Here is a 14,408-nt window from a genome sequence, read left to right on the forward strand (position 1 = left end):
TAAAGATATTGTTTTTTTTTTCAAGCAATCACTAGAAAAAATGAGTAACTTGCGGCTTCAATTTACAAACTTAATTAGAGTAAAAATGTGGGTATTAGTTGACTTAATAACCTACATAATTGAAATTTATTCAATTGTATATTATGCATACCCTAAATTCCTGGGGTAACGACAAAAGGAATATAGGAAATTTGGAAGTCGTTGAATTCTGCCTGAATGAATGCAACAAACACGTCTTTGTGATTTGTGAAATATCTAATTACATTAATTAATCAAATAATTGTGTTTACAAGGTATTGGTATCATATGGACATGCCCATTTTACCACCCCCTTCAAGGGTGCACATATATCTCGATGTATCCGGGTATATATACGAATTTACCCACCTCGAGAAAAAATTGAACAAGAAATAATATATTCTACTGTACTTTAGGAGAAACTCGTAAGGGCATTCCTTGAGAAGGGAGTGGGAGCGGATCCATAACAATAGGTTCATTTGGTTGAACCAAAGACCAATTATAATTTGTCACAGCCAAATGCACGAAGATGAGAATATTCATCTTAGCCAATTGGTAGCCCGCACACACCCTTGGACCTCCTCCAAATGCAACAAATATATAAGGTGATATGGGCTCTTCGAATCTGTTTGGATCAAATTTCATTGGATCTCTAAAATAATCTTCACTAAAATGCGTCCCGTAAGCTGTCCATAATACCTACATTAAATCAAGAGGAGAAGTTTTAGTTTCACATTTCCAAATTCACACTTATTAAACATGTCAAATAGGTGGGTCGAGCCAAATTGGGTCAGAGTTTTGTTGCAATACTTGGTATTAACATCTATGATGACTTAATTGGGATATATTTAAATTGGATGTGGTATAGATCGATTTTTCGGTCCTATTTGGCTCAAATTAAGTTTTAGTTACATGAATTGTTTTGGGGTCAATCAAGTCGAAATTGTGTTTAAGATCCTAAAATTTCAAATGAAGTTATACACACTTAATACGCGATTGTAAATGGATACATTGTTTTGTTTGGTTAGAAAGAACAAACCTTCCATCCTTGAGGAATTGTGAATCCATCGAACTCTATATCCGAAGTGGCTCTTCTGAAAGACCCGAAAATTGGAGGAAAAAGGCGTACACTTTCACGGGCTACTTGCCATGTATAATTCATCTTCATAACATCCTCCATTGTCAAATCTTCACCATCCTTAGTTTTATTGGTGCTAATATTAGAATGCTCTGCCATTGAGAAGAATACAAAAATGTTAATAACTTAAATCATTTGATGAGTAATGATACTTCTTGACAATACGACAATTTATTGTTATACAATATACAAAAATCATAAAGCGCACAAAAAAACATAAATACATAACCAATGATGTAAATTGATTGAACCGCTATATAAATATATTTACTTTTACGTGATTCAGGGTGATTAAAAATGTTGTATACAATGCACTTATTTACTCGCTATGTTATACAATAATTTAATATAGTGACATACCTTGAAGCAATGAGGAATAGCAACTTTGGTGTTGAGCCAACATCTTGAAAGTCATAGCAATTGCAAAGGAGGAAGTATCATGAGCAGCAAAGATGAGCAGAACAATGTTATCAACAACTTCAACTTCTGTGATTTCGCCTCGAATCATCGCACTCACTAGTCTCGACAGCAACGTTCGTGTTTCTTCAGCTGCAGCAGCTCCTGCTGTTTGTTCTTCTTCTATGACTTTCCTCTTTTGCCTCACTAATTTAACCAATATCTTCTCAATCTCAGCCCTTGCTCGTTTCGCCCTCCAAAAACTCGTTCCCGGAAGGTTCACTAGAGGTGAGAAAATCCCTTCTAGAACCTTTTCAAAGCACTCGAAAAGCTCCTCCTCCGCCTCCATCTCCAACTGACACTCACACATTATTCTGAAGGACAAAAATTTCGCGGTTTTGTACAATGAAATAATCCTTTCTTCTTGGGGTTTATCACCCCAATTCTTCACCAAATGAGCCTTGACAACTTTACAGATTTTAGGGACTAAACCTTCTAGTCCCTTGTTACTTAGACAACTAGTCAAAATCGATCGAACAACACGGTGTTGTTCTCCTGACTTCTCCATGATCGAGTTCTTTCCCATGAGCTGTACTGATGATGCAGGCCAAGAACTGACAACGAGTTTAAACTCGTTCGACAGGAAAAATCTGTTAGCTTCAGCTCCGTTAACTATGACAGTTGGACTCCCCATTAACCTCGTCTTGAAGGTTTTTCCGTGTGCTTTGATCCTCGGAGCAATAAAGTCCTCGAAAAGGCTGTTCTTCTGCAGGGCTCTGTAGAAATCTAAAGTCTCGCCGATCCAGGGGATCCCCATCTCCCCTGGAGGCATAAGTTTTTCGTAAGCCCTCGATTTCCTACGATGTTTTCGTAGCATAAACAGAACAAGAATGCCAATCAATGATGCTAGAAATGTATGCAGAAGGCTTATAACTGCGAAATTGATATAGTCAGCCATATAATCAGGAGGTGGTGCAATGTTATGTTTGTAAGAATTTCAGGAGTATATCTAATAAGGTTCTGTTTTCTGCTGTTTGTTACTAATTATACTGTAATATAAACTATAGTATAAAAAATACAGCTAGATAACAGAGATCTGGAATTTATATAGCTTTGTAAAATCAATCACTTTGATAAGAAGTCAACTAGAGTTGCCACTACATTGCTCACCAAAGATCCAACAAAAGGAATCAAAGAGGAAAAATAACGGTATTAAGGATGTAAGGCATTACGTAGTGTTTAGTTTTTATATAGTTTCTTGATTCTAGTTGGTTGTTCGTTATTTGACATTGCAAAACATGCATTTGCACAATTGTACTAAACTATCTATAATTAATTACTACTACTTCATTTTCAAAATGATAATAATGCTCATATTCCCTAGTCCATTATGATTATTAGGAGTTTGGCACATGCCGGGTTGTGCAATTAAGCCAATGTGTCGTGCCAGTAGGTCTTGCACTCAAGTGAGTTGTGTTTGAAATGACCCAAGAAAAAGTTGTGTCATGTCGATTGTAAAATGGAGTCCATATGTGACCTGGTTCACTTGTGTCGTGTCATTTTAAAACATGGTGTTCAATAACTTAAAAATGAATATGGAATTTCCTTGTAAAATCACAAGTAAATTATTATTCACTCTCGCAATTTATGATGGCTTATCAAACATGTCGTTAGCGTTTGTCAAGATCTAGACAATCAATGCACAAGTAAAGTGAAGTTTCGCCCTAACATAATATGGTAATAAGAGTATATGTAGCCCATTAATCATACATGCTTGCTTGCTTTTTTGTCGCAAATCATAGTACTGGGAAACAACTCTACATGACAACGGCCTCCACCACCACAAGACACTTCTTTCCACCACAATACATTCACATCTAGTTAATGCACCATGTCTTCGAGTCATGCTAAGCAACAAACAAATGTTTTCGCTTCGTTGCTTGCAAGAAGGATATGTGGTAAACTCCACTCCTCTATCACATGTTTTTTGCTTTAATTAACTAGGGTCACCCCATCTTTATAGAACACTATACAAGTATACAACACTACTTGGCACCTCTAAAGGCGACCAAATGCAAGTCAAGTGAGGTTTCATCGTAAAATTAAACCATATTTGTTGCTTAAGTACTAGTCATAGACAATAAGCTAATTCATGATTATGTATCAAGCGAAAGTGATGTAAAGATCATTCATAGATATAGCATATTAAAGTTCAATTATAAATTTAAACTAAAAGGCATTTTGAACACTTTTTTACACTTGTTAAATATTCGATTTATTGCGAGTGATCATTGTAAGTGTTGTTAGCTGTCTAGCTAGATTTGCCAGGTTTGAACGAGGTGGTTTTGTATGTAAGAGAGTCAAATATTTATTAGTGATTGCAATTTGATAGAGTATAAAACATATTCTTGGGACCTGTGGGTTATGATACCATAAAACATATTCCTGGGCCTCAACCATTAGCTTAAGCTTTTGGTTGAGTTGGTCCATTAACATGGTATCAAGAGCCATCGTGACACAAAGGTCACGGGTTCGAATCTCATCCACCCCCCACTTTCAAGTGGAATATTAAGCGCAGGGTATGAGGAGGGTCCATGCTGCATCCACACTTCTAGCCCAACGGGCTCTCGTGTGAGGGGGCGTGATAGAGTATAAAACATATTCCTGGGCCTCAACCATTAGCTTAAGCTTTTGGTTGAGTTGGTCCATTAACACAATTAATATAAAGTTTGTGTCACTAAGAATATATTCCACAGTTATAATTAGAATAACCTATCCTAAAACTCGTTGGAGTAGTAGTGTATCTTTTGTAATTGTCTTGTTTACCATGGAAAAAATTACAAAATGTTAAATCATTAGAAAATTCCATATAACACATTCCTTCTCGAGCTTGTGGGTGTTTGAGAGTGATGATCTCTTACGCTTCTCCCTTAATTACTTCCAACTTCTATGAATGACTCTTTTATTCTTTTCTTAGATTAACGTTGTCATATTATCACTTTGTAATGTAGAGGTGTCAAAAATTGATCTGATTGACCCAATCTAAACTGATAAAAGATTTCGACTTGTATAGATACTACGGAATATAATTTTGCATGATTTAAAATTGACCCAACCCGATTTTATCGAATTTGACCAGGTGATATGAATTAAGGGTCTGTTCACATTTACTGAACTGAGCTGAACTGAACTGAACTGATTGGAGCTGAACTGAACTGAACTGAACTGAGGTGAAATGAATATTTTATGAGAGAAGGAAATTATTAGGAGCTGAACTGAACTGAACTGATTGGAGCTGAACTGAACTGAACTAAACTTATTGGAGCTAAACTGAACTGAAATTAAGTAAATGTGAACAGGCCCTAACACCTAATTATTAACCTCTAAGCACACTAGTAATGCGATATACAAAAGGTCATGTAAGGGGGTCCATAGCTGTGACTTGAGACTTTGTGAGTCCATGTATACACACTATATGACTTGGTGAGCGAAGTAACCCTTCATGCAAGGATCCCACGATTATTCTCCACATAAAGTTGCTCTTAAAGTCCTATTATGTCTACCTCATTTCCATATTTGGAATAATAAGTTTTAACAGAATAAGTTAACACTCATGAAAAAACAAACTTTTGATAAAGGCTATTAATAAGGGTTATCCAAGTTCAATTTATAGCTAAATAAGTTCAGATATATTTAGTCAAGTTTTATACAGACAAATTCATATAAATGAAAATTCAATCAAGTGAATATAACGTACTCTTAATTAGTTGTAGTTTGTTGAGAAATTAGGTTTTGATGATTATAAACTAATGATGATTATCTATCTAACGTGTATGTTAAGTTGTGCATAGAAAGAGCAAGTTATGTTTGGAACAGGATACAAGGAACCTGAGCAATGACAAGTATATATATAAGGAACTTGAGCAATATAGGATAAACAATAGAGGAACAAGAACAATGATAAGTGTTACGGTTGATAAGCATGATGATGGCTAAGGAACCATGAAGGTAACTATGTAAATAGGTGTTTACATATGTTAGCTTCACGAGGTAAGTATCCTATACATATATATGTCATGTATGTGTAGAAGTCTTTTAATTTAGTTTAGTTTTCTTTATTGTTTTTATAAATGAAAAAACTAACCTTCTGAGTTACTTTGTTATCCTCAGAAGTTTGCTCAGTTTGTCATCATTAAAAAGGGGCAACTTGTTGACCCTTATGAGGTTTTGATGATGATGTTAAGAATTGAGCAAACTTCCATTTAATAAGGATTTTCTAGTGTTGTGATGTTTGCAGGTTCAGTAAGCGTTGAGGGCTGAAGTAGGAACTGAAACAGAGGAACTTTAGAAGATCCATGAGGATACAAGTAAAGTTAGAAGAAGAGTTCCAGAAATGGAACTTCCAGAAGTTTCTTAATAGGAACTTCAAAACGGGTTGTAACGACCTGGTTCCGGTGTAATGCTGGGGCAAACCCTAAGATCCAGAATATATCAAGACTACAGGATTCCAGAACAAGAGTTTCAGAGAAGCAACATGAAGACAGAGAAATAGAAGTATATTGCTCTAGGATTCATGTAAGTATGTTGGACATAAAAGTCGGTCTGGAACAAGTCTTTATAGAACCAAGGTGAACTCCAAACAGTCAATGAAATTAGAGTAACTGACTTGTCAGGAACTCGGAGACTGTCAGAGTTCAGGAACCTAATAGGAACTTAAGTGTGCACGTTGTTAAAAGTCGGTTTTAATGATATATATATATATATATATATTTACCTTATACGTGCATATCTTTTAGGGATTTGGTTTTACTGAATAAAGATATTTATCTTCTAATAAATCCCTTTTGGAAAAAGATAAATTTTGTTTAAAAAGTATTTTTAAACTAAAAGATAAGATTGAAATAAAATCTGATTTTATGTTAAATTTATCTTATTATTATTGACAGATTTTATTCTTAACAAAAAGATATATTTTCAGAAAACTTGTTTTTAGAAAATATCTTTTAAACTTATCTTTTCAGAAAATCTATCTTTTTCAAGATGAAATGAATAATTCGAGTGTACTATAAATATGCTCATATGTATTCATTCAAAGTTGAGGCTGATGAAGTGTAGTGGTCGTGCTTAATGGTTTTATCCTTCACCACGAAGCTAAGTCAGTTCTCCTGGTCAAAGTTCCTATCAGGTTTTGGTTACAGTACGTCCAGGGAGTTCCAGACAGATTTCGAGTGTCCAACATATTAGTTTTATCTCTTTATTCATAGATATGTATTTAGGGATATTCAATGAGATCTTGTAATGGGAAAAGGGGTTTTGAGTGTTTTGTATTTTGGGGTGAGATTGTGAATTCTCTTAAATTCACGCAAGTGATGAGTTTGAAATCTCGTAAAATTCGAGTGGTAGCTGTGAGTGCGCAGTGAGTGAAAGGAACCTGAGAGGTGTCTTGGGTCACCTAGGAAGTGTCCTGGGTTAAGGGAGAAAAAGGGTCCTGAGAGGTGTCTTAGGTCTGGTAGGAGGTGTCCTATCATATAGTCAAGTGTCCGTGGTGGAACTTGCGAAGCAAATGTCTGTGTAATAGGTTGTACTAGGAGAGTTGCCTATTATAGTGGAATTTGTTTATAAGTCCCAATAGGGCCGAGGTTTTACTTCCAGTTGGACACTGGATGGTTTCCTCGTAAAACTTGCTGTGTGCTTTAAGTTCCTTTACGTTTTAATTGTTTATTTCCGCTTAAGTTTCGCGATTGGAACCTACTACCATTCACCCCCCCTCTTGTAGTAGTTCATCTACACTAACATAGTTCCATCAAAATCCTTTTGTTATTAAATTATTGTACTAAGCTAAGTATTCCTTAACATATGGCAATTAAGGTGGCTTAACGCATGAGATAACTTCACATTTTCAATCCGTAATCACATGCTAAAGATGGGATCCCACTTCTCCCTCTTCCACACAAAAATGACAAAATACATAGTCAATTATATGTATATATGTATGGTTGAAGTTAGTTGGTTTTAGTTATATTTTTTTGAAATTTTTTTTAATCTTCTAGAAACATTAGCAATTCTATTCCCTTTCCTTGGAATTTAAGAACAGATTAATTGATCATAGTTGACTTGTCTGCCAACTAGCTTAACCACAATAATGTAAACTTAAATCTTATAATTCCTTCTATTATTGGCAAGTCTATGGTAATCCTTGATTCGTGGGCAACCACTCGTTTTGTTTTGTATTTTTATGACCTTTTTTATGTTAGTAACGTTTAATTAATAAAATTTCTCTAGATTTTTTTTCTTAGAAAATTGTAAAAATAATGAGAGAGCATTGTGAGAATTCATATACATATGGTGTGAAATAAGTTCCTATATATTGAACGCATCATATATAATTTGGTGGACCATTATCATGTAGTATTGAAATTAGTTGACATTGGATTATGTATTTTGTTAACCAAAGTCTCCAAAACCTCATTTCTCTTCAATTTTGTGCAATCACTTTTTTTTTCCTAAACTTACAAATACTATGTATGGGTATGGGCCTAGACCTGGCAATCCTGACCCAGACCCGATGACCCGACCCGAATGACCCGACCCATGACCCGAAATCGACCCGAAAACAGTGACCCGAAATTGACCCGAAACCCGAAATCAACCCGACCCGACCCATACCCGACCCGAAGTGGAATTGACCCGACCTTGACCCGAAACCCGAAGTGACCCGACCCGAAACGACCCGACCCGAAATGACCCGACCCGAAGTTGACCCGAGACCCGAAATAACCCGACCCGAAGTTGACCCGAGACCCGAAGTGACCCGAGACCCGAAGTTGACCCGACCCGAAGTTGACCCGATACCCAAAGTGACCCGACCTTTAACTTGAATTAATTGACCCAAATAGACTCGAAACCCAAAGTGACCCTAACTAAAATTACCTTATACCTGAAATGACCAGAATCTATTTAAGCTAAAGACTTGACCTGAGCAAACCGAAATAGAAAATAACCGCAATTAAACTGACTTAATTTTTTTTTATTAATCTGTAATGTGTAACAGTGTAAGTAATTTACATATTTTGAGCATTACTTTTCTCGATTTCTTCGGCCTATTCTCTTTATAAGTTATTAAAAATTCGTAAAAAGATTGAAATTTAACGACTATTCTACGGAGTTTGTCCATAAAATTAAGAAAAAATTTACTAAAGCTTGAAATAAAAGTCACAATTCTCACCAGTCTAGAGAAAAAAAATAGTACAATAATAATGCGTACATAACATAATGTTCAATACCAAATGAAATTACAAAATATTCTAAATAATTATACTCCAATATTCGACTCTTGAAATTGTTGACATTTAACACTTGGAGTCGCCGCCCAATCCACATAAGAACCAAAAAATCCATCATCCTCATTTGCTACATAAATATAAAAACAATAATATAAGCAAATACAGTAATACACTATAAATGCAAAAATAAAGAAACAAGAATGTACAACTCTGAAAAATGTAGGAACATGAATATACATATTTTAAAAAAATATAATAAAATACTTACTTTCAAAAGAGTACATCCAACTACGAGTTGTTATTAAAGCCTCCACATTTTCAGGAATTGATGAACTTTTCCATTTATTCAATACTCGACTCCCAATGCTGAAAGTTGATTCGGAAGCGACGGTTGTCAAGGGCACGGCCAAAATATCTCTAGCCAAATGAGAAAGGCCTTTATATCGATGCTCATTTTCTTTCCAAAAAGCTAATATGTCAAGCTCCGCTTTCCGATCTAGTTTAGGGTCCTCAAGGTAAACATCCAATATTGACCTCTCACCAAAAGAAGATGAGGCCTCTTTATCGTCATATTCCTGTATTCAACACAACGAGTCAACGACAAACCATAAAACACATCACCAAACAAAACAACATAAACTTAACTTATAATCTTAATAACAACTACTTAACTTATAACATAAACTTAACTTATAATCTTAATAACAACTACTTAACTTATAACATAAACTTAACTTATAATCTTAAAAAAAACCAGTAATTGACAGAAAAAATAAAGTAAACACAAGAAAAACAGAAGGCAAATATGTAAAAAAAAACAGTCTAGTCAATAGATTAAGAATGAAAGATAATCAAAAGGATTATAATTGACAGAAAAAATAAAGTAAACACAAGAAAAACAGAAGGCAAACATGTAAAAAACAGTCTAATCAATAGATTAAGAATGAAGGATAATCAAAAGGATTATAATTGACAGATTAAATAAAGTAAACACAAGAAAAACAGAATCCAAATATGTAAAAAAAGTCTAATCAATAGATTAAGAATGAAGGATAATCAAAAGGATTAAAAAAACAGAAGAACAATTACAATTACCGCAAAATAGTCGAATTTTCGCTTGCGGTTTCCAGTTGAAGTGCTGCTTATGGAGGCTCTGGAATGTGAGGCATGTGCCATATCAGTGTTGTTGTTCAATGTTGATGATGTTCCAGTTTGGGCATATAGCTTATAAAATTTCTCCAACTTAAGATGGAGATCACTAACTCTCAAGGTAGCCTCAACATCTCCAAATATGTTTTCATAACAAAACTTTAGCACTGATAATTTGCAACGAGGATCAAGAATCATAGCAAACGCAAATAACATGCCATAATCATCTTGTTCTGAGTTAAACCAATACTTATCAAACTTGCTCTTCATTTCTATTGCCATTGTCCTCAAAACATCATCATCATCGTGCTCCAACTCTATCAAAAGCATGAGAATCTTCCAAACATTCCCAAAATAAAGATTTGAGGTAGGATACTCACTTCCCGAAAACATCTTAGTTATCTCATAAAAGGGTTCTAAAACATCTCGAATCTTCTCAAGAACATCCCACTCTTCAGAGGTAGGACACCATTTTTGAACTTCAGACATCTCCCTAAAAGCCTCACGATATAAGATAGCCCTATCAAGCATCATGTATGTAGAATTCCACCTCGTAGGAACATCAAGCCACAATGATTTTGTTTCTTTTATCTTAGCTAGACTTACACAAGATCGAAAAGTGTTTTTTCTTGTTTCAGAATATTTTACCTTCTTCACACAATGTCTTACTTTCTCAACTATATGTTCAATGACCTTAAGTCCATCTTTAACAATGAGATTTAATACATGTGCAGCACATCGTACATGAAAAAACTCACCATTATACAATAAAGCATCTCGTGCAAGTAGAGTTTCCTTCAAATAGTCTTGCATTCTATCATTACTAGAGGCATTGTCTAATGTGAAGCAAAAAATCTTATCATCAATACCCCAATCTTGAAGCATGGACAACACAGCAGAATACATGGTCTTTCCAGTGTGTGGTGAATCAATATGACTAAAGTTAAGCACTGTACTAATTAATTTCCAATTATCATCCACATAGTGAGCTGTCAGACACAAATATCCCTCTGTTTGACAAGAGGTCCACATATCACATGTTAATGAGATACGACTAGAGACTTTACTTAGAGTTTCCTTTAACTGGGCCTTCAAAGTTTTATGCATTTTTAAACAATCAGCTTTAGCAGTGTTCCTACAAATGAATTTTACATCATCACTTAAATATGCATGAATTTCTCTATTACCATCATGCTCAACCCAAGAGAAAGCATACCCATGTTTTATTATTGCTTTAGCTACCAGATTTCTGTACACAATTTGGTTAAAGATTTTACCTTTGTTTGAAGCGTTTCCTCCTTGGTTTTTCATATATTTCTCATATGCACTGCATTTTCTGAGATGTCTTTGCATATTTTGGGTTCCATAATGGGGGTCGGTTATGAAGGATGCTTTCTGGCAATGTTTGCAAATTGACCTCTGTTTCCCATCACTAGATTCCGTCTTGTCAAACGTGAGGAATTCCAGCCAAACTAGACTCCGTTTCTTTTCTACAGCTTGAAATCCAGATTCCATAGTGCTCACATTGTTGTTTTCAACTGTAAGTTCAGGATCACCGTCTTCTTCCTCTTGTGTACGAACATTGGCTCCTTCCTCTGGTGTACACTCATCCTCTGTACCCTCTGGTGAAATAATAGGCTCGTCATAAATAATATGATCATCCATTGCTGCAAAATAAGCAAGAATAATATCATTAGTTATTGTCAGATTAAGATAAGGTGTAGCATCTCTTATCCAATAATGTTCAAATATTTGAATCATAATTCTGAAACTAATATCCACACAGAATTTGAAATGTTGCAGTGGAGACAAAATAATAATATCTAAACCAATCAAAAAGGGAAAATCAACCTTCTGTTTTTATATACATTCAAATTAAGGCCATGTCAACACACTTATAAAAGATATTTGTTTGTTAGAATGCAGCTTGCTTGCAGTTTAGTTGTTTAATCAATCGAATGGACTCTTCCATTTGCATACCAAACCACATAATGGACAATTGAAATAAGCTCAAAACCCCATCAATCATTACATCAATTTCTATCTCATTAATCACTCTAAAACATATCTAACACAAAAATAAGTTAACCCCAAAAAATAAAGCACAGATTTATATATAATAAACAAAATGCAATACAAATTAATATGATTCATTCTTATAAAACTCAATAAATTTAGAATAAGAGAGAAATACCGTCAGAATTTATCTAATGCATTAAGATTTATCCCATAGAAACCCCCAATTGAATTTTTTTTTTTTTAAAAAAACTAATTTGTTGTACGCCATTCCTACACATTCAGAAGAAAGCTCAAAAATCTCAGATTCCAATTCACATCTTCTAAATTACAGCAAACCTACAAGCTACAACCATAAAAAGCTGTCATCTCGCCTTTTTGGTGATCAGGAGCTAGGTGAGCACAGAGATACTTATGCTTTGCATAGTTAAACAAAGATAATGAAAGAATTGAAAGGATTTGATCATTAATCTCTAAATTAAAAGTAAAGCAGTCAACCTAAGCAGATAAACTATTTTCCGAATCATCAGAGATTAATTCAATATACATTATATCAGATCTAAGAAATAGAAGTAAATTACCTGAGATTCTGGGAATACGAAATCTTCTAGGCCACTTGAGTAAAAAACGCTTGAATGGAAAATGAGATTAAGTGTGTAGAGAATAGAGATTAGAGAAGAGTGAAGTCAGTGAACACAAAAGAGAGAGATTGGACTTCAATGGAGTAATGGATGGAATGAAAAATGAAAACGGCTGAGGAAGTGAGGAAGATTCTAGGGCTGTAGATTTTTTTTTTCTTTCTTATTGTTTTACTTTATTTTTGTTTTTTGTATTTTAGAATTTACTTAATTTCGTCACTTTACCAATTATCCTTTCACTCGTGGAAATTTGGAGGGAGTATTCCCGCTTATAATTTACCAATTATCCTCATAATGAAATACTTTTAGAGTTTTAGCCATTTGGGGGGGAAGAATTTCCCACAATTTTTAACCAAGTTAAATGTTTATTTTTGTTTCCCTCTTAAATTTTCACTTTTAAGTTGTAACTTTGTTAAAATTGAAATTTTGAAAATTTTTAATTGATCAACAGTGTGTTCGTAATCTTACATATGATTATCTGAATATGAGAATATTTCACTTAATTAATAATACCTTCGTTTTTTTTAGTTGACACGTTTTGACTTTATTCACACACTCCTCTTTGACCGTATTTTGTGTTTTATATGTAATGAAAAATATAGTATGTGGGATCTTGTAACATTCGTCACGATATTTATTTTCAAAATATCAACTTTTCATAATTTTTTATTATCGGTGATTAAGGATATAAATGGTTGAAGTTATGCATCAGCAAACATGACTAAAGAAACGTGTCAACTAAAAAGAAACAGAGGAAGTATCATATTATGTGCAACTGGCCAACTGTGCACCAATTACCCAACACTCAGTCATTATAAGTTTATAATTTAATAAATTTTTTCTTTTTATAAATATAAACATCAATATATAATGCACGATAAATCTTATATTCAATCAAAAAGTAATATTCATTTATTACATTAGTTTAGTTGTTTAATTGAGTAGTAGACTAGTAGATAGATACAAGCATAGTTGCATAACTGATAACTGCAATACTTCATAATTCATTAATTCATAATAGACTAATAGTGATGAGACATCCTATGAAGTAATTTAGACCGGAGAGTCGGAGACTGAGCTATTAAGTAGCCCGAAAAAGCTTTAATCTAATCTTATCAAGTTTGAATTTGAGATCAAATTACCTTGAACAGGAAAAACCTTGTTATGAGTTTCGTTTGAAAAAAATTGATTGGAATCGGATATGTTTACAATAATGTTGTTAATCAACTTTATAATTAAATTTTGTGTCGTTTTCCACCCTTATGTTTAAGTACTTGATCACATATATTATTATACATTAAAGCATGTAATTTTAAGAACTAATTACAACTGAGTTTAAGTTGACTTGAATTCCTAATTAACAATAAATTTTTTATCAAACGAAGCATGTTATAACCTATTTTTGATTGAATCGGTCACAAAAATAAAATTGAGTATATGTTGGCTGGTTTGACCTCCTAATTTGCAATTTAGCAGTAAATTTAATTTCAAACGAAGCATGTCATAACATATATCTGATCGAATTGGTTAAGAAAAGTTCACAACGCGAGTAAGTGTACTTGGTGTCCATCCACGCTACTACTCTTTAAGTCTTTATTAGAAAAAATATAGTCTTGTCACTCTTGTGTCATTGTGTGTACTTGTTGAAATCGCCACCACAATAAATATTTTAAGAATATTCAATTGGTAAAATTTTATAATGTAAATTACTGATAATTATAATAGGAAGTCCATTATTGATCAATTTCCTGCACTGGCATGCCTGCATAC

At 33.9% G+C, this 14,408-nt stretch overlaps 1 protein-coding gene across 1 annotated transcript; it reads right to left on the reverse strand.

Annotated features, from left to right (window-relative positions):
• Positions 1-420: 420 nt before the first annotated feature.
• LOC145621460 (taxadiene 5-alpha hydroxylase-like) lies at positions 421-2,510 on the reverse strand. Its single transcript, XM_081676188.1, has 3 exons — positions 1,517-2,510; positions 1,058-1,248; positions 421-717 (listed from the first exon to the last, which is right to left on the reverse strand). Exons 1-3 carry the CDS (start codon positions 2,508-2,510, stop codon positions 421-423), a joined length of 1,482 nt encoding a protein of 493 aa, XP_081532314.1.
• Between the last annotated feature and the right edge of the window lie 11,898 nt (positions 2,511-14,408).

This window comes from Chenopodium album, chromosome 27 (genome assembly GCF_948465745.1).
Source record: "Chenopodium album chromosome 27, dcCheAlbu1.1, whole genome shotgun sequence".
In the NCBI taxonomy this organism is placed as follows: Eukaryota; Viridiplantae; Streptophyta; class Magnoliopsida; order Caryophyllales; family Amaranthaceae; genus Chenopodium; species Chenopodium album.